The 22,891-nt window shown below is 44.3% G+C and overlaps 3 protein-coding genes across 3 annotated transcripts in view; 1 reads left to right on the forward strand and 2 right to left on the reverse strand.

Annotated features, from left to right (window-relative positions):
• Positions 1-6,566: 6,566 nt before the first annotated feature.
• Positions 6,567-12,559, reverse strand: zgc:112148 (uncharacterized protein LOC550424 homolog). Its single transcript, XM_063214727.1, has 7 exons — positions 12,471-12,559; positions 11,864-11,937; positions 11,363-11,507; positions 10,924-11,013; positions 8,357-8,482; positions 7,537-7,677; positions 6,567-6,951 (listed from the first exon to the last, which is right to left on the reverse strand). Exons 1-7 carry the CDS (start codon positions 12,480-12,482, stop codon positions 6,925-6,927), a joined length of 615 nt encoding a protein of 204 aa, XP_063070797.1. The 5' UTR covers positions 12,483-12,559; the 3' UTR covers positions 6,567-6,924.
• Positions 12,560-13,686: 1,127 nt separating this feature from the next.
• Positions 13,687-16,342, forward strand: amn (amnion associated transmembrane protein). The gene is made up of 2 exons (XM_063217575.1): positions 13,687-14,667; positions 15,780-16,342. The coding sequence occupies exons 1-2, from the start codon at positions 13,687-13,689 to the stop codon at positions 16,323-16,325; spliced, it is 1,527 nt and encodes a 508-aa protein (XP_063073645.1). The 3' UTR covers positions 16,326-16,342.
• LOC134464125 (tripartite motif-containing protein 16-like protein) overlaps positions 16,343-22,891 on the reverse strand; it is a 12,036-nt gene continuing 5,487 nt past the window's right edge. Inside the window, exons 4-7 of the mRNA XM_063217587.1 lie at positions 20,497-20,668; positions 19,363-19,449; positions 18,053-18,325; positions 16,343-17,072 (exon numbers count right to left, since the gene is read on the reverse strand). Of these exons, the coding sequence (XP_063073657.1) occupies positions 16,678-17,072; positions 18,053-18,325; positions 19,363-19,449; positions 20,497-20,668 (927 nt within the window). The 3' untranslated portion in view covers positions 16,343-16,677. The remainder of the gene's footprint in view (positions 17,073-18,052; positions 18,326-19,362; positions 19,450-20,496; positions 20,669-22,891) is intronic.

Consider the following 22,891-nt stretch of genomic DNA (forward strand, 5'->3'; position numbering starts at 1 on the left):
GACGGCATCAGTTTCATCTCTGTTGGCTGGTGTCCTTGTTGGCCTTTCAAAGGTGAATACCTCTTTGATCACTTCAGTCCTGTTCCACTGTTCTTCCTCAGCTCTGCGGTGTAGCTCACAAAGGGATTCAGCTTGTTCCAGTGTTGCTTCTAGTTGTGTCATAACATCTTCCTCACTAAGTGTGTCTTTCTTGAATGACTGGTCTTTATAGAAGCAGTCAGAGCATTTGCCATGAGATTGGATATCCTCGTCTTTGTCAATTTTCCTTTTGCAGACGTTACATTGATTTTGGGTTTTGGATGAGTCGTTCCCCATGGTGATTGTTGTCTGATAGAAGGAAAGAAGATATATGTGATAAAAGGAGAGAAGACAGTGTGTAAATTCATTTTCTTTATCAGAATAAAACATTTGGAGGTTAACGCTTAAAAGTGCACTGTGTAAAATGGTGGCCAGAGTAGGGATTGCAACTATGCTGTTCAGTGAAATTACTAATTAATGAACTAATTTTTACTATGACCAAAGTACAGTAAGTATTTCAGCTAAAAAAAAAAGCCTATTTCTGGAAATTAAAAATGGCGGACCATGGAGAAGATCCCCCTTTTCATGTATGAAAAGTGCAATTTTCCTAATCATAATAAAACCTTGGAATTTCATGGTGGTGGTAAGTAATCATGAAAAAGGTAACATTAGTGAATGGGCAGCATGAATTCTGGAAATAAACTCCTAAAAATATTACACAGTGCATCTTTAATTCAGCACTGCAGTTTAATTGATCACACAAATAAAATAAACATATATTTTCATATGAGAACAATAATTGATGAATGTGAAGTATTAATAAAAATGGTACTAAATTATCACTGGGTGATCAGTATGTGTGACAAATATAAAATTCTGAATCTGAGCGTTGTTTGAGTCACATGATTAAATGGTTTCTTGACTGACAATTACTCACAGTAGACTATACATAGGTTCTCTGTTTTGTTTATAACCTGACTGCGCGAACCTAGCTGCACACAACTCAGCCTCTGATTGTTGGAAACCGCTGTCGGTCAAAAAATTCGCTCACGTGGTTGGCTGCCATTGTCTTGCCCCTCCTCATAACATTGTGTTGATAAACACTGAGAACCTATGTATATGCTAAAATTATTAAATAAAAAGCACCCTGGGTAATGTGTGTGGGGGGAGGGGGGGTTTGGTGTGAGTGACAGAGAGAGAGTGTGTGTGTTTGTGTGTGTATGCACATGTGTGCATTAGATTATGCAAAGAGCAATTACTATAGTGTCAAACTACACACAACATACAGGGTGTTCTAAAAAATATATACACACCTTAAGTTGGTGAATTCATGAAGTTGTCCAATTGCAGTGGATTTTATGTAAGGGTTAACGTTCGGCGAGAAGGTCGCTACCGTGGAATAGCAGCACGACAGAGAGAATCTTTAGACCCCGACGCGGAGCGGAGGGGTCTTGTTCTCTCTGAAGTGCTGCTATTCCACAAAGCGACCGACTAGCATTAGAAGTGGACGAAACTGGCGTAAAAACCCGGAGGGATCGCTACTACCGTGTGTGCAGGCAGCAGATTTGAAGAGTTGCATGGAGAGTACAGGTAGGCAGACTACTCTTACAAAGTAATTGCAACACGGTATAATATAACATGGATTCAGCTTTGTAATAACACACCACTGGTGGTGTACTTACATATGTAAGAGCACTTCTAGTACGACTTTATAAATTCCTCCAGCCCTCCTCCGTTGCGTAATGGTCCATCTGACCTCGCGCGCCCTCGTCATTAGAGTCTACTTCACTGAAACTACTCTAGCATGCTTGACATCAACCACATCGAATGCCTCAGGTCGCACAATTTCACAATTTCACTTGCCATCCCGCGCTAGTTGGTTGTGACAGTGTATTTATTTCCTGTTGTGGGCTACATGTATTGCACCTGTAGCTATGCCTTCCCAAAACAGAGTGCTTGCTGGCAAAGACGCGCGGTGTTGCAACCAGTTTCACAGATTCACAGACAGTCAAGATTCATGAGCCAGACACATTTACACATGTTTCTCTCTCTTCAAACATACCTCCATAACCATGCGCCTTTTTGGCACAGCATTCCTCTTTAGACGGTTTCGTTTCGGTGTTCCATCTCCCTTACTCTTCTTGTAGCCATCATCCATCATCCTCGAAATGCTCCCTCCACACACGGTAGTAGCGATCCCTCAGGGTTTTTATGTCAGTTTCGTCCACTTCTAATGCTATTAGCCATTCCCGTAATATGGCTGGTTTAGACAGTGGCAGTCGGTGAAAAAGGTCGGGGTTCCAGCTTTTCATTTTACGGTCGCAACCGGTGTAAGAACCGCGGACCAAGTTTAGCCCACCTAGCCACCTGATTGAGTAGCCTGCATCCGGGTCAGAGAGTTGCAACAGTGAGACACCTCTGAAAACACTGGCCAGTGAAAGACGGTGTGGTCCGATGACATTCTCTATGCCTCGGTTTGATTGACGAGACCTTTGTGATGAAGTGTATAGCGTTTTTGAAGTTGTTTATAGCGGGGAAACATCAGAAAATAATAGGCCTATAATTGGCCCCGCCGTGATGCATTGGCTGCGTTTTTCACCAAAAAGCTTAAAATTAGCTAACTCCAAAACGGCGCGGCATTGCCCAGAATGGCTCATCATTAGATACATTATGTGGCATGGGAAAGCGATGGTGAAACTTTCATTTTACGCCGGAACTATCCTTTAACCCGCTTATTATATGGATATACTTAAATGACTCACACATGGCGGGGACATTTCTTTAGGCCTATTTAATGTTAAGATTGTTGCTGCGCAAAACAAAACAGTGCCGTTGTGGAACACCGCTAGGCAACAGCTAGGTAGCCAGGACAACAGGTGTTGTCTATCACAGCAGCTGATTAGAGTCTTGTTGAAAAGTCGCTTTAGCAGTGAAAAGTCTTGTTGCCATTGACAGCGGTCTGTTATAGACCAACCCGTCCGTTATCGAAAAATAACAGACGTGCAAACGTTGGGGAGCCCCGTTGAAATGAATGGAGCATTCGACCGATGACGTCACAACCATATAATAAGTAAGGGTTAACGTTCGGGGAGAAGGTCGCTACCGTGGAATAGCAGCACGACAGAGAGAATCTTTAGACCCCGACGCGGAGCGGAGGGGTCTTGTTCTCTCTGAAGTGCTGCTATTCCACAAAGCGACCGACTCGCCGAAAGTTAACCCGCTTATTATATGGATATACTTAAATGACTCACACATGGCGGGGACATTTCTTTAGGCCTATTTAATGTTAAGATTGTTGCTGCGCAAAACAAAACAGTGCCGTTGTGGAACACCGCTAGGCAACAGCTAGGTAGCCAGGACAACAGGTGTTGTCTATCACAGCAGCTGATTAGAGTCTTGTTGAAAAGTCGCTTTAGCAGTGAAAAGTCTTGTTGCCATTGACAGCGGTCTGTTATAGACCAACCCGTCCGTTATCGAAAAATAACAGACGTGCGAACGTTGGGGAGCCCCGTTGAAATGAATGGAGCATTCGACCGATGACGTCACAACCATATAATAAGTAAGGGTTAACGTTCCGCGAGAAGGTCGCTACCGTGGAATAGCAGCACGACAGAGAGAATCTTTAGACCCCGACGCGGAGCGGAGGGGTCTTGTTCTCTCTGAAGTGCTGCTATTCCACAAAGCGACCGACTCGCCGAAAGTTAACCCGCTTATTATATGGATATACTTAAATTATTCACACATGGCGGGGACATTTCTTTAGGCCTATTTAATGTTAAGATTGTTGCTGCGCAAAACAAAACAGTGCCGTTGTGGAACACCGCTAGGCAACAGCTAGGTAGCCAGGACAACAGGTGTAGTCTATCACAGCAGCTGATTAGAGTCTTGTTGAAAAGTCGCTTTAGCAGTGAAAAGTCTTGTTGCCATTGACAGCGGTCTGTTATAGACCAACCCGTCCGTTATCGAAAAATAACAGACGTGCGAACGTTGGGGAGCCCCGTTGAAATGAATGGAGCATTCGACCGATGACGTCACAACCATATAATAATGCTTAATAACCACCTGTTCTCAAACAAACATCCGTTTTGCACCGCTGACAATGTCTGTCTTTCAAAGGCTGCATTGACTTTCAATGACTATTTCAGGTCTCATAGTGTACACCAGTGGTTTTTAAATGAACACCCCCTTGACCTCATCATAAGCCTCCAAACGCTCCCCTGAACTCATCATAAGCCTGACAACACCCTGGAAACTGGCAACAAAATAAAATGTACTAATGCGCCCCCCAATGGCAACTAAGGGCCGCCCTCTCTCAGTGGTCTTCTTCTCAACACCTTACCTTAATTTCCCTCGGGATTAATAAATTATACTCTACTCTACTCTACACCCCCTAAGGCTCTCCTCTGTCTCCTGGGGGGTGAAGCAGAACCGCCTTTTAGAAACACTAGTTTAGGCCTTAGACATCAGTTTTTGAACAAGTGGTGACACAATTAATGTCTGTAAAGTCAACTACACTTGGACAATGACATCAATTTTGATAAACACCTATTTTGCATATTTAAAATGGGTATACCTTTTTAGCAAAACATACAATAAATGTACAGGCAGGTAAGGGTTAATGTGAAAGGAAGTTATTGAGAAGTCTGCATAAGGGATATTAGGTGTGTGTTTGTGATTGTGTGTGTGTGCGTTTGTGTCAGAGAGTGCAGGGACAAAACAGCACTGAGAATATTTTACAGAGATAATGTAGCTGTAGTGAAATTAAATTGATCAATTATTGTTCTCATATTTAAAAACCTCTGGCCTAGTGTGTTCAGTCAGTTGATAGATTGTTTTTATTCCATATTTTGCCACTGCCTGGTGATATCTTCAATAAACTTCAATTAACTACTAAAACTAAGTACTATAACTATTTTCAGAATATGCTATATACAGTAACTTAAAATAAAAAAACGATTATAGACTACAGTGGCCATATTAGCTAATTATTACATTACTATGACAACAAAACTAAAATAACATAATAGGACAACATTAATAACCTGATAAACCTGAATGACTCAAAAGTCAGTGGAGAAAATAGCAATAATGGTATCTCACTGAAGTATATACTGTAAGCAGAAAAGCTTGTTCTCAAACTCTGACTTCTGAAGTCACAGTTTCTTCATTCAGACACATTTGCACTAACACTTTCACACCGGAGCATATAGTGTAGGCTATGCAGTAATGCCAAGTGAAAAGAGAAGTCCGCGACACTGCTTGTCTATTTATGATTTAATCAGCAACGTTTCGACCTTCAGGTCTTCATCAGGCCTGATGAAGACCTGAAGGTCGAAACGTTGCTGATTAAATCATAAATAGACAAGCAGTGTCGCGGACTTCTCTTTTCACTTGGATTTACTCTCATTGTCCTGCACCTGGCCCATCGGGTGGGATGTGCACACATCTACTTCTCTGAACTTGGGCTATGCAGTAATGAACATGATTTTATATTTATTATATTTCTATCTTGACCATAAACACAGAGGATTGCTTAAAAGCTCTTACCAGTACTCTTACAGTAGCTTCAGACTGTTTTGCTGTACAGTGCCATCGTCTTGTCGCATCTTTGACTCTCCGGGCGTGTCAGACCAACTTATATAAGGTTAAATTATCTCTCTGTTGCGGCTTCCAGTAAGGTCCTATCTATATAACCGCTCTAAATGTCACATACCTTGCCAAGATAAGTATGAAGTGAAAGGCATTGCTGAAAAAAATAAACTTGATTTTATAGGGGGTTTTGTTTTTTGTGATTTTGTTTGTTTTTTAAACATTGCTGATTATGTGTTTGCTTTAATTACATGTTCTCTTTATTCCATGCTCAAACTTGCTAAAAGATTAGTTGACTGAATTAGAATCTGTCATAAGATAGTGTGATTGATATGTCAAAAATGGTCAGAGATGGTAGAGGAGAATTTTAAGATGCATCAGTGTGTAACATTTCAGGGCGATTCAGGAACGTCATCGCCAGTATTTCTAGTATTGTTGGCTTTCAATATTACATTTGTACGTATGTGCAGGTGAAACATTTTCAGGTAACTATGCTGTTTTCTTCCAAAGGTATTTGATTTATGGACATATATACACTGAACCAATTAATACTACAATACAGTACAATCACAAATAGTAACATTTTGACATTTACTGTATCATACTGTAGTAATTACAGCAAGTATTGACATTTACTGAATTATCACTGCGAAGCAAGTTGGAACAATTTCGCAAGAGCGATAAGAGAACATTTTTGATAGTACCACTTTGGTATGCCGCCAAGTGAAACTATCAAAAGAAGTGGCATTTGAACTAAACTGCTGCAAGAGAAACTTGCACTTGACTTGACCTTGATGTTGGACTTTGTAAACCATGTTTATCACTGCATTTACAGAACACATTAAGGTGCAGTTATACGAATACACCCAACATTTATCTGATACAGACTCGCTGACAATGGCACAACCGAACAACCAATCAACCAATCAACCCATACACACACACACACACACAGGATCTGGAAATAATTGGTATTTAATAGCTTATCCCTGTATACAATATTAGAGTGCAGTTAGGTACTACAGATTACCTGACATTGAAACATTGATCTATTAATGAAGAGATACACAGTATTTGATACCTCTACCCGGTTTCTGCAAAAATCAACATCTCGGACATAAATTAAGATTTGAAAGCTTAAAGAACATAAAACATGTAAACATAAAATAAGTAATGGCACATACACGTATCTATCAATGGCTCATACAGAACACTTGGAAAAGGCTCACACCCTTTCAACAACAACAAAAATCACAGAAATAGCAGAACACGGGGTGTAGTCCCCAGCCATCCTGAACAGAGAGACAAAAGGCCTTTTCACGGTCCCTCTGCTCTGCTGGCAGCCTGTGGGCACAAGATGGTGGTGTTGGGGTTAAGAAAGAGGATAGAGGAGAATTTTAAGATGCATCAGTATGTAACATTTCAGGGTGATTCACGAACGTCATCCACCAGTATCTACAGTAGTCTCGTCTAGTATTGTTGGCTTTCAATATTACATTTGTATATGAATGTGTAACTGGAGGTGATCTGCCGATTGCAGAGACCGATTGCTTAGCGCTACTGATACTGTATGAGGCTTCGGGAGGGAGGTTTACTATCATTCTACCGCTGAACTCTATTAGTTGGACTCCGTTACACATGTGAAGCGTGGAGGTATCCTATGTCCATGTGCCACCTTGACCTACAGTATGTTACCTAGGCGTCCTAATCAGGGAAACACCACACATGGTTCTGCATTTCTCGTTTTGCAATCGCTATAGCATGATGAGCTAAATACAGCTGTCTGTACAGTATTGACACTTAAAGAATGAATGAGGTTTGCTAGAGAGGCAGAGCAACCTTACACAGTGGGCCTTTAAGGTAAGCAGATCAGAGAGGTTTTAAAAACTTACACAACATTATCTGGGGAGGAAGGAGTTGTCACTGTACCTGTTTGAAAAGTTGCATGCCCAGGTTGCTAGTGACCCAGGTCGTTGGTGGCCATGGTAATTTCGTGCCCCCGCCAACTTTACAGCGCACATAGCCATATAAGTTGGCCCACTGCAGGACAACACCCATGATAACTATGCCCTGTGGGCAGAGAGAGCACATCAGGACACAACTTGGCATTACCAAACAGCTCAAGACATCATAAAGCCTACAGCATCAAATGGCTTACATTACAATATTATAATGAAAGGCAGAAAATGTATGATCTTTTTAGAAAAGGTACAAAAGTAAAACCTAAGTACACGTATATTACACATTGTATTTAGCTGGCACTAATGTCTGATTATTATTTTATGTACATAAGCAGTTCCCCCTGGAGCAATGTGGAGTAAGATGCCTAGAAGGCACATCGCCTATAGATGAGGATACAGGAGATTGATATTTATTGATTGATGATTATTTTTGATTGATAACACTTGATATTTATTCTCCTACCCACATTCTACTGCTATGGGATTCAAACAAAGCCCCTATCCATTAAGGTAGTGTTTCTCAAACTTTCTAAGAACAAGGACCATTTTGTCCCATTTTTTTTCCAGGGACCACCTGTTAACTGTATTGACGGTTCGCTCAGAATGCAAATTTTAGGTGCTGCAAATTCAGATGGAGATGATGGCCTTATAGAATTGTATAAATCCCCCCGCAGACCACAGGAGCTCTCTTGCAGTGGTCTCTGGATCACACTTTCTGAACCACTGCATCAAGCCAAACAGTATTTGCTAGCTGTTAAAAATATATTATAAGAAGTGAAAAGGCTTACCAGCCATTTGATCCTGAAGGAGAAGACAGTGCTCAGCACAAAAATTACCCAAAAGATTGGGCACACAATCAGACCCAGCCAGAATATCCTTGACTCAGAGTTGGTGATGGTTTTTCCACTGGTATCCTAACAGGATGCAATGTTGCACACACATTTAGGCAGGATATCACAGATACAGTGCCCTCCATAATTGTTGGCACCCCTGGTTGAGATGTGTTAAAAGCCTTAAAATAAATTCAGTGTTTATTGCAGAAGAATACTGTCACACTGAAAATTGTAGGAAAATGTAGCCTTCAACTCAAATGAATTGTAAGAAAATAAAAAAATCCCTGACTAAAAAATAATTATTTTTCATTAAATCACCTGTTCCACAATTATTGGCACCCTTAACAATTCCCAGGAAATAAATATAATTGAAGCATTTCTGTCATTTCTACAGTAGTTTACAAAGTTTACCAGAGTATGTAGGAACATTTAATTAATCATTCATCACTTCCTGTTTCCCTGGGGTATAAATATGACGTGACACAGAGGCCATTTCTCTTATCCACTCTTAAACATGGGAAAGACAAAGGAACACAGCATACAAGTGAGGCAGATGTGCGTCGACCTTCACAGGTCAGGCAGAGGCTACAAGAAGATTGCCACTTAACTGCAGCTGCCCATATCCACTGTGAGAGGAATAATTAAGAAGTTCAAAACAACTGGAACAGTAGTAAACAAGCCTGGACGAGGACCCAAGTTTATTTTGCCACCACGCACAGTGAGAAGGATGGTAAGAGAAATTAAAAGATCTCCAAAGCTCACTGTTACAGAATTACAACAAATGGTAGCATCCTGGGGTCACAAAGTCTCCAAATCAACCATCAGGCGCTGTCTACACGCCAACAAGCTGTTTGGGAGGCATGCACGGAGAAAACCTTTCCTCACTCACAATCATAAACGCAAACGTCTGGAGTTCGCCAAGCGGTATTGGGGCTTCAACTGGGACCGTGTGCTTTGGTCAGATGAGACCAAGATTGAGCTTTTGGCAACAAACACTCTAAGTGGGTCTGGCGTGCCACGAAAGATGCGCATGCTGAAAAGCACCTCATACCCACTGTGAAGTATGGGGGTGGGTCAGTGATGCTGTGGGGCTGTTTCGCTTCCAAAGGCCCTGGGAACCTTGTTAGGGTGCATGGCATCATGAATGCTTTGAAATACCAGGACATTTTAAATCAAAATCTGTTGCCCTCTGCCCGAAAGCTGAAGATGGGTTGTCACTGGGTCTTTCAGCAAGACAATGACCCTAAACATATGGCCAAATCTACACAGAAATGGTTCACCAGACACAAAATCAAGCTCCTCCCATGGCCATCTCAGTCCCCAGACCTCAACCCCATTGAGAACCTGTGGGGTGAGCTGAAGAGGAGAGTACAGAGGAGAAGACCCAGGTCTTTGGATGATTTAGAGAGATTCTGCAAAGAGGAATGGCTGAAGATCCCTCTTTCTGTCTTTTCCCATCTTGTGAAACATTATAGGAGAAGATTAGGTGCTGTTTTGTTGGCAAAAGGGGGTTGTACAAAATATTAACACCAGGGGTGCTAATAATTGTGACACACATTATTTGATGTCAAATAATGCTTTCTTTATGTGGGATTTTTTCCCCACTGAATAAATGCACTTGTATTGAAGGTTGGATTTTTCTCTTTTTTTCCATTAAGGTCCCATATTATTTAGAAAAATAAATAAATAATTGGAAGCTAAAAAACACATCTCAACCAGGGGTGCCAATAATTATGGAGGGCACTGTATATGGAGAGCTGAGAGATATAAAGGCTCTTATTTTCTGAATATATTCTCGAAATTTATGAAATGTGATAGAATTTATAATTTGCAAATTCTTCCAATGCATCATTTTCGGACACTTGCATTTGCATTAATCTGACACCAATATTAAAGGGAGAAACGGACTAAGAACATTTTAATGAAGAGGTTAGGACACTATACATTCATCCTTAATTATGTCAGTCAATTTAAGTCACAAAGAGATGGTTCTGATGTTATTTGAAAGCTATTTTCTGCCTCTACCAAGTATGCGAACAACATGCAAAAAAGTTATCTGAATTAAAATATGAAACATTGAATATCACAAAAGCTATATATTTTTTCAAATGGCCAATATCTTGTCCAAACTTAGCCTGCAATGACATGAACAATAAAATGAAATGTTGGTGTTTGGTTTCTTGAGTCATTTCAGAGATAATGTGCCGTAAAGACTGAAACAAGTTCTATTAAAGTAGCAGTGTTAGAGGACATTACCCCACCTGATATGTGTTACCCCACCTGACACACACTGCCCACTTTAGCATTTAGGACGGTGTGTTAACCAGGTGGGGTACTCTTCTCTAACACTACTATATTACTACTTTATTATAACTCAGCTATATAATTTCAATCTTAAAGTCACATTCTCTCTAAAATGGCTCAAGACCCATACACCAGAATTTCAGGTGTTGTTAATGACATAGCAGGCCAAGTTTGGACAAGATATCGGTCATTTTTACAGAACACTGCATAGTGCGTACCTTTCTAGATTCAAACACCCACTGACTCTTGCCATCCTCGTCCACCTGGTTCCACCATCTCAACCCCACCAGCAGGCGTCCCGTCACATTCTGACATAGAGACAGAGGAGAAAATGGGAGGAATGATCTGGGTTGAAAAGTCCCTAATCAGTATGTAGTATGATAACAAGGCAAACTCTAGAATCAAAAGTATTATTCCATGGCAGGTATTCATCTATTGTAATGGCCTGGCATATCAGCCTAAGTCAGCGGTGGTGATGAAATTTCAATAAGGGCAGCGCATCACTTTGAACACTGTGAAGTGATAATTCTGGCTTCAGAAACGTAAGACTGGCCTTGAAACATACAGTATTGGCATTGACTGTGCCTGACTGTGCACACTGACAGGGACACCAATAGAAGTATTAAAAGACATCACAATGTAAAAAAAAAATCATACCTTGACGGTCCAGAAGTCACATGACAGGAGGAGGATGATGGTCACCATGCACGCGATGAAGCTGCCACTGAACAGGTCACAGAGGAGGTAGACCAGGATGGCAGAGGTGCGAAAAAACAGATGGAAAAAGGATGCCAGGGGATGCCTGCGATAAAAGATGATTTATAATATTCAGTGGCTGTTATCATAACAACAACAGCAACGCACCAACTTAGTTTATAGCGGCTTTCATGCAACCTAGGTCGCTTTACAAAATGAGGCATAGTGTGTGTGTGTGTGTGTGTGTGTGTGTGTGTGTGTGTGTGTGTGTGTGTGTGTGTGAGAGAGAGTGTGTCTGCAGTCATTCAATTTAAAAATAAAAATAAAATAAAACATGGAATGTAAATAGAGGAAGTGGCTGAAGACGTTTTAAACGTCTATGCAGAATAATGTAGCCCAATAGATAGTAGACCTATTCTGTTCAAAGTCAATATGGTGCCTCATAACCAGGGCTTCTCTTACTTGATTTTAGATTTCCTCTGCCTGACCTCATTTTCATCTTCGTGAAAAAGGGGAACTTCGCCCTCTAGTGAGTCCTGTGAAAACAGCCGTTACGCACGTCAATGTGGAGGAGCAAGCATTTCTCTCTTTTTTCAAAGTGAGGTGAAATTACATACAGGGGTTATGTGTTGTCAACAATGTCAGTTAGAGATATACACGTCATGAAGTGGAATGACTCAAAGTAAGACTAAAACAACTCTGGCACTGACAAACGCAGATGTGCTCCAACCTCCACACACATTAAATTGAACACCTGTCCAGAGGAAGCTGGGGAGGAGGGGAGCAGGTGCACCCGACAGTAGGAGTTGTGGCAGCAGAGGTCCGAATAAACGTTTAATGAAAACTTTGAAGGCAAACGTTTACCTGCCAATTTAGGATTACACCTGTTCGTTTCAAACCGTGGTCATTGTGACAACGTTGTAGGAGACTTCATTTCTTTGGCAAGCGAGGTGCATTACGGCCATTACCAGAATATTCTTTCAGTAGCAAAGTATGATCACGCAAAACCGCTTTGCATTTTTTTGCACGATTTCCACTGGGAATTCTACATTGAAATGAAGCTGCTTACCTGTCTCAGCATAGCTCGTGCATTAAAAACACACAACTTCCTGGTGACGTGTACGCCTGGCTCCAGCAGTGGAATCCCAGCGTGCTGCATTCTGGCTCTGAGGAGCATGCTGTTAGTCTACTGCCACCTGGTGCTGAAACCAGTGTCTTCATTTGTTCCTAAACAAAGCCTACAAATCTACAATTAAATAAATCAAGAAGGCTGTAAAATAGTATTCGTGAACAATCTTTTTTTTTTTTTTTTTGGAAAATGTAACTTTGTGAAATGTTAATTACAATGTGTACCCCGACAGACTTTTAAAAAGATTTTATTACAGAATTCATGTGGTTAATACACCTACACATAGCCCACTAGAAACTGATTTTAAAAATAAAAAATAAATATTAAATAAATAAATAAAAGAGAGAGAGAGAGAAAAGGCACATCAATACATTCCATCATACTACACTTACAGGCACCCCAAAATCAGAGCCTAAAATCAAGCTCTTCACCTCTGACTGTACACAAGGCACTATTTTGGCACCATATATGCCCTAAAAAGAAACAAGATCCTTCATTTCCTTGTAAATGCAACATTTTCAACTATGTTGTAACTTGTCGATAGCCTTAACATCCATTGACCTCCTTTAAGCTCATTGACATGCCTATGTGTCTGAAAGGTGCTATTGATAAACTTGCCTATTGCCTATTTTAACATGTTGTAACTTGTAGTTTGTAGCCCTTCAGATACATTGAATTGCTTTAAGCACATAGACATGCCTCTGTGTAGTGGCGGAACAATTGCACACAGGGCCCCAGGGCAAGACACGCTAGATAAACTTTCCTTGCTTTTCATAGGCCATACTGTGACTATGTATTGTTCTTTTCTCAACTTTGGCACCCCAGACTGAGGTCTCTGTGGACAGTCTAGTTTTGACTGGCATGTAGACATGTATACCATCTCTATATCTATACAGTAGCTCTAATATTTCCATTGTTCACGCCTCATTATCCCATGGCCCCAACTTTTTTTCTCTACACCCTCAAGTTCCTTTACAAATGAAATCCCTTCTAACTTCAGGGCCTTATGTTTCATGTTATGTCCACAACACTCTTCAGGCAATAACCATAATATGGCCTAATCCCTTTTCTGTCAATATGTCACTAACTCAGGCCGCTGCTGGCTGACAATGAGCAACTTGTGTGACCTGCAGCACCCCCCTCTCATATGACAGTCATGCCCACAGCACCAAAGCCAAAGTCCACACCCGCTGCCTCATCTCCCTCACAACCTGAGAAGATGCTGCCCAGCATGCACACATCTGCCGCTCTCCTCTACCTCTGCCTCGGCCTCGGCCTCAGCCTCCTGCTCAGCCCTGCCTCTGCCCTCTACAAGCAGTGGGTCCCGGACACCAACTACGAGAATGCCACCAACTGGGACAAGGGTTCGGTGCCCTGCGGCAGCGACAGAGTGCACTTCCCAGCAGGCAGACGCGTGTCTGTGTACGTGGAGACGGTCCACTCGGTGCTGGAGATGAGGCTGCCAGTGGACGGGGAGGTGATCCTGTCCTCGGGGGCAGCTTTCGCCGCCGCGTCCACCCCCGGCCAGGGGGAGCCCGGATGTGGAAACGGGGTGACGGCCACCTTCAAGGACTCGGAGGAGCTCAAGTGGTTCGACCCCCAGCTGTGGAGGGCTGCGGCCACCTGGGACGACCTGCAGGCCGGACGCTACGTGTTCGCGGTGCACGAGGAGAGTGTGCCGTGTCGAGCGGACGACGTGGTGTTCCGCCCGGTCTCCTCGTTCCGCGTGGATGTCTCCTCCAGCCAGATGTCGGTGCCTGTGAAGAGCGTCTCGGTCATGGGCCAGAAGTTCGACAGCGGCTCCTCCTTCTCCACGTACCTGTCCTCCCGCTCGGGCCAGCTGCAGTTCCACGGCTCCGCCTCGCCGGTCGTCACGCCCTCGGCGGGCTGCAACGACGCCACGGGGTGCGAGTGCGGGAACGCGGCCGAGCGCGAGCGCATCTGCTCGGCCGTCACGTGTCCCCAGGTGGCCTGCCTGAAGGTCCTGCGGCCCGTGGGCCACTGCTGTGACGTGTGCGGTGCCATCGTGTCCCTGCGCTTCTCCGGGGCGTTCAACCTGGAGTCGTACCGCCAGCGCCTGCTGCACCTGGTGCTCAACAAGCCCTCCTACAGCTCCGTGCGCATGGCCCTCTCCAAGGTCATTTTTCACATATTTGTTCTAGGGTTTCTTTTTAGCCTTAAGTTGGATAGTAGTCAAGTCAAGTCAAGTTAAGTGTACTTTATTGCCAAAGATCCTTATAACAGGGTTAGCACCCTAAATGGGATCTTTTTAAAGCAGGATTTTTGATATGTGGCTTTTAAAACTCTGCTTTCGTGGAAACGGAAGGCCAGACCAATGTAAACAGGAGAGAAAAAAAATCCACAATTAAGAATATTCGACTACGTGGAAACGGCACCTTACGGATGTAATTACTTGTCTGACCAAGAGCATAACAATTATCATTTCCCAAACGGCATTTCCCAAATGGCCTCCTTTGGTTTGCTAATGATTGTTTGCTTCACAACAAAGTGGGAGGAGTTCCCGTATTTGCGGGAACTCAGAAAGTACTTGCATTGACTCTTGACCTGACTGGTAGCAACGCTGAAGCTGTTGTGTCACTAGGAGGGCACGGCCTGGCTAGTAATTACAAGTAGTAACACTAGCAGTATGAAACTATGTAATATCATACTGGTGGAGTTGTAATTACATCGGTTAGAGTACTTCTACGTCTACATACACACAGTGGCGGAACAATTGCACACAGGGCCCCTGGGCAGGACACTTATAGGGCCCCCTATACAGCTTGCCAAGCTCACAATAGGGCCCCCACCACAAATACGGGAGGGCCCTGGGCCCAGGGGCAAGTGCCCTGCTCGCCCTCCCTATAGCTCCGCCCCTGCATACACACCTGTATGCCTTGTTGTATACATACCTGTATGTGCTCCATAAATGAATGTTAACTTACATTACCTTTCCTTAGCTTGCCTTAACCCATTGTGTCCTGGAGCGACATATACGCTGCATTCAAGTTCTTGAGATTTGAGCTGTTTTATTAAAACTGTAGGTATGTTAGAGCTGAATGAACATATTCTAGAGCAAAATGAAGGTTCTAGCTTTTAAATGCAACTTATTTCATGTTTTTATGTGCTTCAGAGGCTGAGATATCAGGGAGAGGGCACCTTTTCCCAAAAAGGGCTTAGGCTAAAATGGGTTAAGTTGCCTTGCCTTGCCTTGCCTTAACCTGCCTTCCCTTGTCTTGCCCCTCCAAGGTGGCGGAGCAGCAGAGGATGTGGGGCTTCATCCCGCGAGGGACCCAGCCCAAGATCCAGGTGCTGCTGGTGGAGGAGGGCAGCGGGGAGTACGCCAGCTATCTGGCGGAGGCTGCGGCCAAGGACATCATGGCAGATGCCCGCTCCAACGGCGCCGATCTGGGCATCGAGGAAGCGAACGTGGAGCTGTCGTCCGGGGACGGGGGTGGCGGAGAGGCGGGCGTGATAGCGGGGGCGGTGATCGGGGTGTTGCTGGTGGTGGTGGTGCTGTTGGGCATGGGGCTGTTCCTGCACCGGCGGGGGTCCATCTCCATGCCCAGTCTGCCAAAGATGCCCTCCTGGAGGAAGGGCAGCGGCGGGGCTGTGGGGGAGCTGGGGGGCCCGCTGGATCACGGCTTTGACAACCCCATGTTCGATAAGCCCACCCTCATGCCCTCGGAGCCAGAGCTGTACGGGGACTCGGCCAACTCTATATCCATGACTCAGTCGGGAGTGCACTTTGTCAACCCGGCCTACGACGAGAACGAGACTGACTTTACCGCATAACACACCACAATATGAGAAGTTTCACTGAGAAGTCTCAACTGTTCACAAGGGAAAGAAATATTTAATGATCAAGAATTACATTTGTGTGGTAATTGTGCAGGAATTGTTTATTTACTGAAAACATATTGATGTAACGTGTGCTGGTATACATTCAAAAGCAATAAAGCATTTTAGAAAATAGATGTAGCCTATCTGTTTGTGTTTTGGTCAGAAATGATCACATCTACTCCATACAAATATGACACATGATGTATCTAAATTTTAACACAGTTATCAGCTAGGGTGCAACTACTGACTTCATAAATTATACATATACTCAAGCTGTTTGCTGTACTTAACACGGGTGAATCCACTAATTGGCCAGTGTACCTGTCACATAGTCTGTGTACACAATAGAATCAGCTTGCCCGATCAAACACGTGACAGTGTTCTCATGTCCTGAAGCTGGGATCGACGGCGTCTCTGCTGGCCTTTTCTCATCAAGGTTGTGCAGATGAACCACATTATCCTTCTTGGAGAGCCAGAAGGCGGGATAAAGAGGCTCCAGAAACTGGGTGTTGTATTTATGCAGCAGCGTCATGGAGCCCGCTGCAGCAGCCACACCGTAGAAAGCCACCAGGCCAGATTGGTACTCCACATACACCCCGACGCAGCTCAGGGGCTCCCCCTGCAGGCAGCGCTCCTCCCCTGCATGCCAGCAGGACAGGCTGTGGCTGCTGCGGCCCAGGCTCCAGGAGAAGGTGTTTCCTGTCATGGAGATAATAGTAATCATAATATATATATTTATTTTAATTTAGAGATATTTTTTAACCCTGGTCACCGGCATAATAGTACAGCATCTTAGCTCATGGAGCCAATGCCCCCATAATATTGATAGAAGAAGAAGAAAAAAGAAGAATAACAACAACAACAAAAACAATAGCTCAAAGATTTTTTTTAACAATTTCAATTTTAGGAACACAAGGTTGACAGATTTGCATACATGCTAAGTGGCCAAGTAAAAAGTCAAGTCAAGTCGGCTTTATGGCTTTACTGTCCATTTCTTCACATGTGATGGTCACACAAACGATTTAAATTATGTTTTTTACTATCCCATCTAAAGATAGAAATAGTCAAACCATATTGTGTCAAATGTTAGTGTCCTTGTAAACAGGGGAACTTTTAGTTCCCTTGCCTGTGATGTAGCTCAGTGGTTCCCAACCTATGGGTCGGGACCCCCCTTATGGGTCGCCAAAGATCCACAGGGGGTCGCAGAGCCCTCTTGATTTTAAGGGGTTTCGTTTTAAATATATATAGCCCATGTTGAATAAAAGATAAAGCATTTAACTAATAAATGCATAGACGCAACAAATTGTAAGTGCTACATTAAACATTTATTCTATATTTGACCAAAGACGAATTGAGGAATAAAATAACTAAAATAAGTTTTCGCAGGAAACGGAGGGCATCTTGTGACTCCCTCTCGTGCGGGCGCTCGCGTGGTTGGGTCACCAAAGCTTACAATAGTAAAAACATGGGTCCCTTAAGAAAAAGGTTGGGAACCACTGATGTAGCTGCTGAACATGAGGACCTAGGTTCAAGTCCAGCCTGGGTCATGACTCATGTCCCAGTCCTTCATCATCTTCTTCTCCCACTAGTCTCCTGTCACCATCTTCACTTTCATTTCCAAATAAAACCTAAGAAACCCAAATGCTTAAAACCCCTCCCTGTCTGTTCCCTTGCCTCACCTGTGATGCAGCTGCTGATCTCCGGGCTCTTTCTCTTGATGCTGTTGTAGGTGAGGCCCACATGCGCTCCGTCTCCCATCAGCTCCACCTCGAAGTAGTGGCGGCCCAGGAACAGGCTCTGATTGGCCAGCGCTTGGCGCCAGTGCTGGAAGCGCTCGGGGTGCTCCGGGTAGCAGTGCTGCCAGGGGGTGGTGTTGGTGATCCTCCTGCCGCCCTCTGTGATGCGCAGGAACTGATGGACGGAGTCCAAGTTGACTGTTAGACTTGTTGCATCTGTTGGTACAGCACACAGGGACCTGGGTGTTAACCTCTTTGCGCAGACAGAGCCTCTGTTATAACCATATTGAAAATGGTCATGATCACGTCTTCATTGGTTACCTAAGTCAGTGGTTCCCAACCTTTTTCTTAAGGGACCCATGTTTTTACTATTGTAAGCTTTGGTGACCCAACCACGCGAGCGCCCGCACGAGACACAAGATGCCCTCTGTTTCCTGGGAAAACTAGTTTTAGTTATATTATTCCTCAATTCGTCTTTGGTCAAATATAGAATACATGTTTAATGTAGCACTTACAATTTGCTGCTTCTATGCATGTATTAGTTAAATGCTTTGTCATTTAAGCTAATCATCATGGGCTATATATATTTCAAATGAAACCCCTTAAAATCAAGAGGGCTCCGCGACCCCCTGTGGATCTTTGGCGACCCATAAGTTGGGTCCCGACCCATACGTAGGTTGGGAACCACTGACCTAAGTCATGGCAATGTTGTTATGATGAAGCTGAATGTTTTCGCCAAAGACTGAACAGGCCCATCTGCAGTAAGAGGCTACAGCAAAATGACCATAGACCTACAGTAGGATTATTATTTTCTCCCCTTGCCATGCGCATACCATGCGCCTTCCATGGGCCATCCAAGGTCTGGAGAATGAATGGAGGTTGCCCAGACCTTGAAAAGTTATTGCATGGTGCAATCAACGAAACATAGCACCATATCAGTGAGTCCTACTGTACAGACCAGTTTGCATAATGCACTAAACATATTCAACTGTGCACATTGTTTCATCTAGTCTTATATTAGTATTGATGTGTTTTATACATGTATCAATGTGTTATTAAATGTGGCACTACTTGTGCCATTCAAGTAGAAAATGCAAAAGGAATATAATTCTGCATGCAAACACATTTTTCAATCCTGCAGTCACTTGGCTGTGAGCAGGTCCACATAAACATGACTATGAAGTTCTGTTGTGTTTAAGAAAACATCAACCATACTGTATATTCCAGTTCCAGTGAGTGAAGGAGTTTCTTACATCTGAGGAAGTCACTGTGTGTCACTGGCTCAGGGTCACTGTGGTCTGAGGGCGTGGATTGGATCGCTGTGTGCATGCCCAGCCCTTCTGGAATAGCAAAACAAAGACGGTCAGACTTAAGGCCTTCACTCCTCTTCGGTGCATAAGCCATTGACGAACATTCTCCATTTCACTATGTTTGTGGCTTTCTCTTAAGCATACTGTGAAAAAGGTCACAACTATATTGTTAGCAGTACAAACCACATACACAGGCCTATCCCAATCATAGCTTGCTGTTTTTTATTACTAAAACATTCAGTTGAAGTACAGAGTCTTTATATTAGTTGGGTCTATCAAAGGTTAAACCTATGATAGACAGCCCATCCCAAGGCTATACCTATAGTATGATAGACAGTCCACATAAGGACCTATGATTTGTAGCCTAGTAAACTAGACAGATCTGCCAAGCGGGAGCAAGTTATTTCAATGCCAAGTACACTTTTCATGTTACATTCTGGCTTGCCAGGCTATGTGATTTGTCCCATTGTCCAGTGGATTTACGCTCTCACCGATTTTGTTTCTCTAAAGTGGCTTGAGGATGTTGTTCCACAATACAGCTCACCAACCAGGGCTGGACTGGTCATCTGGCATACAGGGCATTTTTTTCCGGTGGGCCAACAGTGACCAGGGGCCAATGCTTTTGTTTTTTGTTTGTTGTTTTTTTCCCCCTGTATATGGATCAATTTAGATGGGGCAGCCCATTGTTTTGGTCTACCAGGGATGGGTAACCCATGTCTCCAGGACCATTTACGGCCCTTGAGGCCGTCTTATTCGTCTTAATTGCAATACAATGAAGTCATACTTCAGAGGACCTAGAGAAGATGGGATCTGTTATAAAGGTGTCTGCCTTCAATATAGCACTTAAAGTGCAGGGGGAAATCCTGGTTTGTGTTCATAGTACGGCCCTTGGAGGACTTTCACGCCCCTTGGCGGAATTTGAAGTGGCCCCTCGAATGAAAAAGGTTCCCCACCCCTGATAGAAGACAGTGAGCTGAGCTAATAGTTGAAAAGCAGGTACTGTAGAAGGCGGTGTGAGGGGCTGGTCCATGCTAAAAATGCCCACGGTCGATCCCAGCCCAGCCCCCCGTCACCAACCTCTCTGGCTGAGCTCGGTGATCTGGTGCCTGTAGGTGTCCAGCAGGTGTTGGCACAGCTCCTGCGTGGCGCTGGAGAGCGCCTGTTTGAAGGTGCTGAGGCGGTCCGGCAGCCCGATGTACACGCCAGGCAGGTCGGTGTTCACCAAACTCCGCAGCCAGGCCTGGTACTCCTGTGGGGGGGGGTCAAGGGAAAATACTTCACCCATATATGAATGCCATTCGGCGCACGTAGGTTGCAGCAGCCCCTTGCTTTCCCAACTTTCAGTGTTTATTTGTTTATTTGTGTTAAAATGTGCCTTTCGAAATGTCTATCGTCGGAAACTATGTCGGAACGCACGTACAGTCGGCAACAGCTGTTGCAGATAAGAATGGACAACTTAAGCAATGTATTGGATGTACCAACGAAGACTCTGGAAGAACTAGGAATTCTGCGGCGGCATAGGACTACATCGGACCCGTCTGCCTCGCCTACATGGGGACACCGAAAGCGATGCTCCAGAATTAGGAAAAGGGGCAAACGAGGTGGCGTTGAGACACGGCTTGCAGCCAACCCAACTCGTCCAGCAATACCATCAATTCTCTTGGCAAACGTCAGATCTCTGGACAATAAGATGGATGACATACGGCTACTAAGATCAGCGAACAAAACCGTGAGGAACTGCTGCGTTACGGTGTTCACCGAATCATGGCTGAACGACGGCATACCCGACTCGGCTTTACAACTGGAACAACTAACGTGCCACCGAGCGGACAGAGCCCTTGCAGAGAAAAAACGAGGGGGAGGAATATGTGTCTACACACATGATGCTTGGTGCAATAATGCTACGGTAGTACAGAGGCACTGCTCTCCACGAGTGGAGTTCATGATCATCAAGTGCCGACCCTTCTATTTACCCAGAGAAATATCCGCTATCCTATTAGTCGCCGTCTACCTCGCACCCAGCAACAACAACAGCGTCAGAAGCGAGGCACTGAACGAGCTGCATCGGGGCATCAGTGAACAACAAGATGCACACCCAGATGCCTTCACAGTGGTCCTGGGAGATTTCAACCACGGAAATCTCAAAACAGTACTTCCAAAATTTCACCAACATGTCAACTTCCCAACAAGAGAACAAAACACCCTGGACCTCGTTTACACAAATCAGAAGAGAGCATACAAGGCAAAGCCCATCCCCCACATTGGATCATCAGACCACACAACGATTCTGCTACTGCCAGCTTACAGACAAAGGGCAAAACTCACCAAACCAGTTCAGAAGGAGGTGAGAAAATGGCCTGAGGGGGCCATCTCACGACTACAGGACTGCTTTGAAACCACAGACTGGGACATTTTCAAAACAGCTGCCACCCACAGCAATCACATTGACATTGAGGAGTACACAGACACCGTGACCTCCTACATCACAAAATGCATCGATGATGTTACAGAAATAAAACACATCACCACATGGGCCAACCAGAAGCCATGGTTCACAGGAGACGTTCACCGACTGCTGAGGGCCAGAGACAAAGCCTTCAGAGCAGGAGACGTAGCTGGCCTAAAGACAGCAAGGGCAAACCTGTCCCAGGGCATCAGGAAAGCAAAAAAGGAATACTCGGACAAAATAACAACACACTTCAAAGACAGCAGAGATGCACAGAGCCTGTGGCAGGGCATACAGGCCATCACGGACTATAAGCCTGCACCACGAAGCTGTGACAACACCTCTCTGCTAAACGACCTGAACAGTTTCTTTGCCCGCTTTGAAGCACAAAATGACACTCACCCACAGAAAACTCCCCCTCCCCCCCATGATCAACCCCTTTACCTGTCCTCTGCCAGTGTTAAGAGGACACTGGCCACCATCAACCCACGCAAAGCAGCTGGCCCAGACAACATACCAGGCCGAGTGTTGAAGGATTGTGCAGAAGAGCTGAAGGATGTCTTCACAGACATCTTTAACATCTCTCTGGAGCAAGCAGTCATCCCATCACTTTTCAAAGCTGCTACCATCATACCTGTGCCGAAGAAATCATCACCATCATGCTTCAATGACTACCGTCCTGTAGCACTGACGCCCATAATCATGAAGTGCTTCGAACGGCTAGTCCTGTCACACATCAAAGCCACCCTACCCCCCACCCTGGACCCCTACCAGTTCGCATACCGAGCCAAGCGATCCACGGAGGATGCAATCTGCTCTGCCCTCCATCCAGCCCTCACCCACTTGGACAATAAAGACTCATATGTGAGAATGCTGTTCATTGACTTCAGTTCAGCATTCAATACCATAATACCACAACAACTCATCAGAAAACTGGACAAACTAGGTTTCAGCACCTCCCTCTGCAACTGGCTGCTGGACTTCCTGATGCAAAGACCACAAGCAGTACGGGTAGGGAACAACACC

This window comes from Engraulis encrasicolus, chromosome 2 (genome assembly GCF_034702125.1).
Source record: "Engraulis encrasicolus isolate BLACKSEA-1 chromosome 2, IST_EnEncr_1.0, whole genome shotgun sequence".
Classification (NCBI taxonomy): Eukaryota; Metazoa; Chordata; class Actinopteri; order Clupeiformes; family Engraulidae; genus Engraulis; species Engraulis encrasicolus.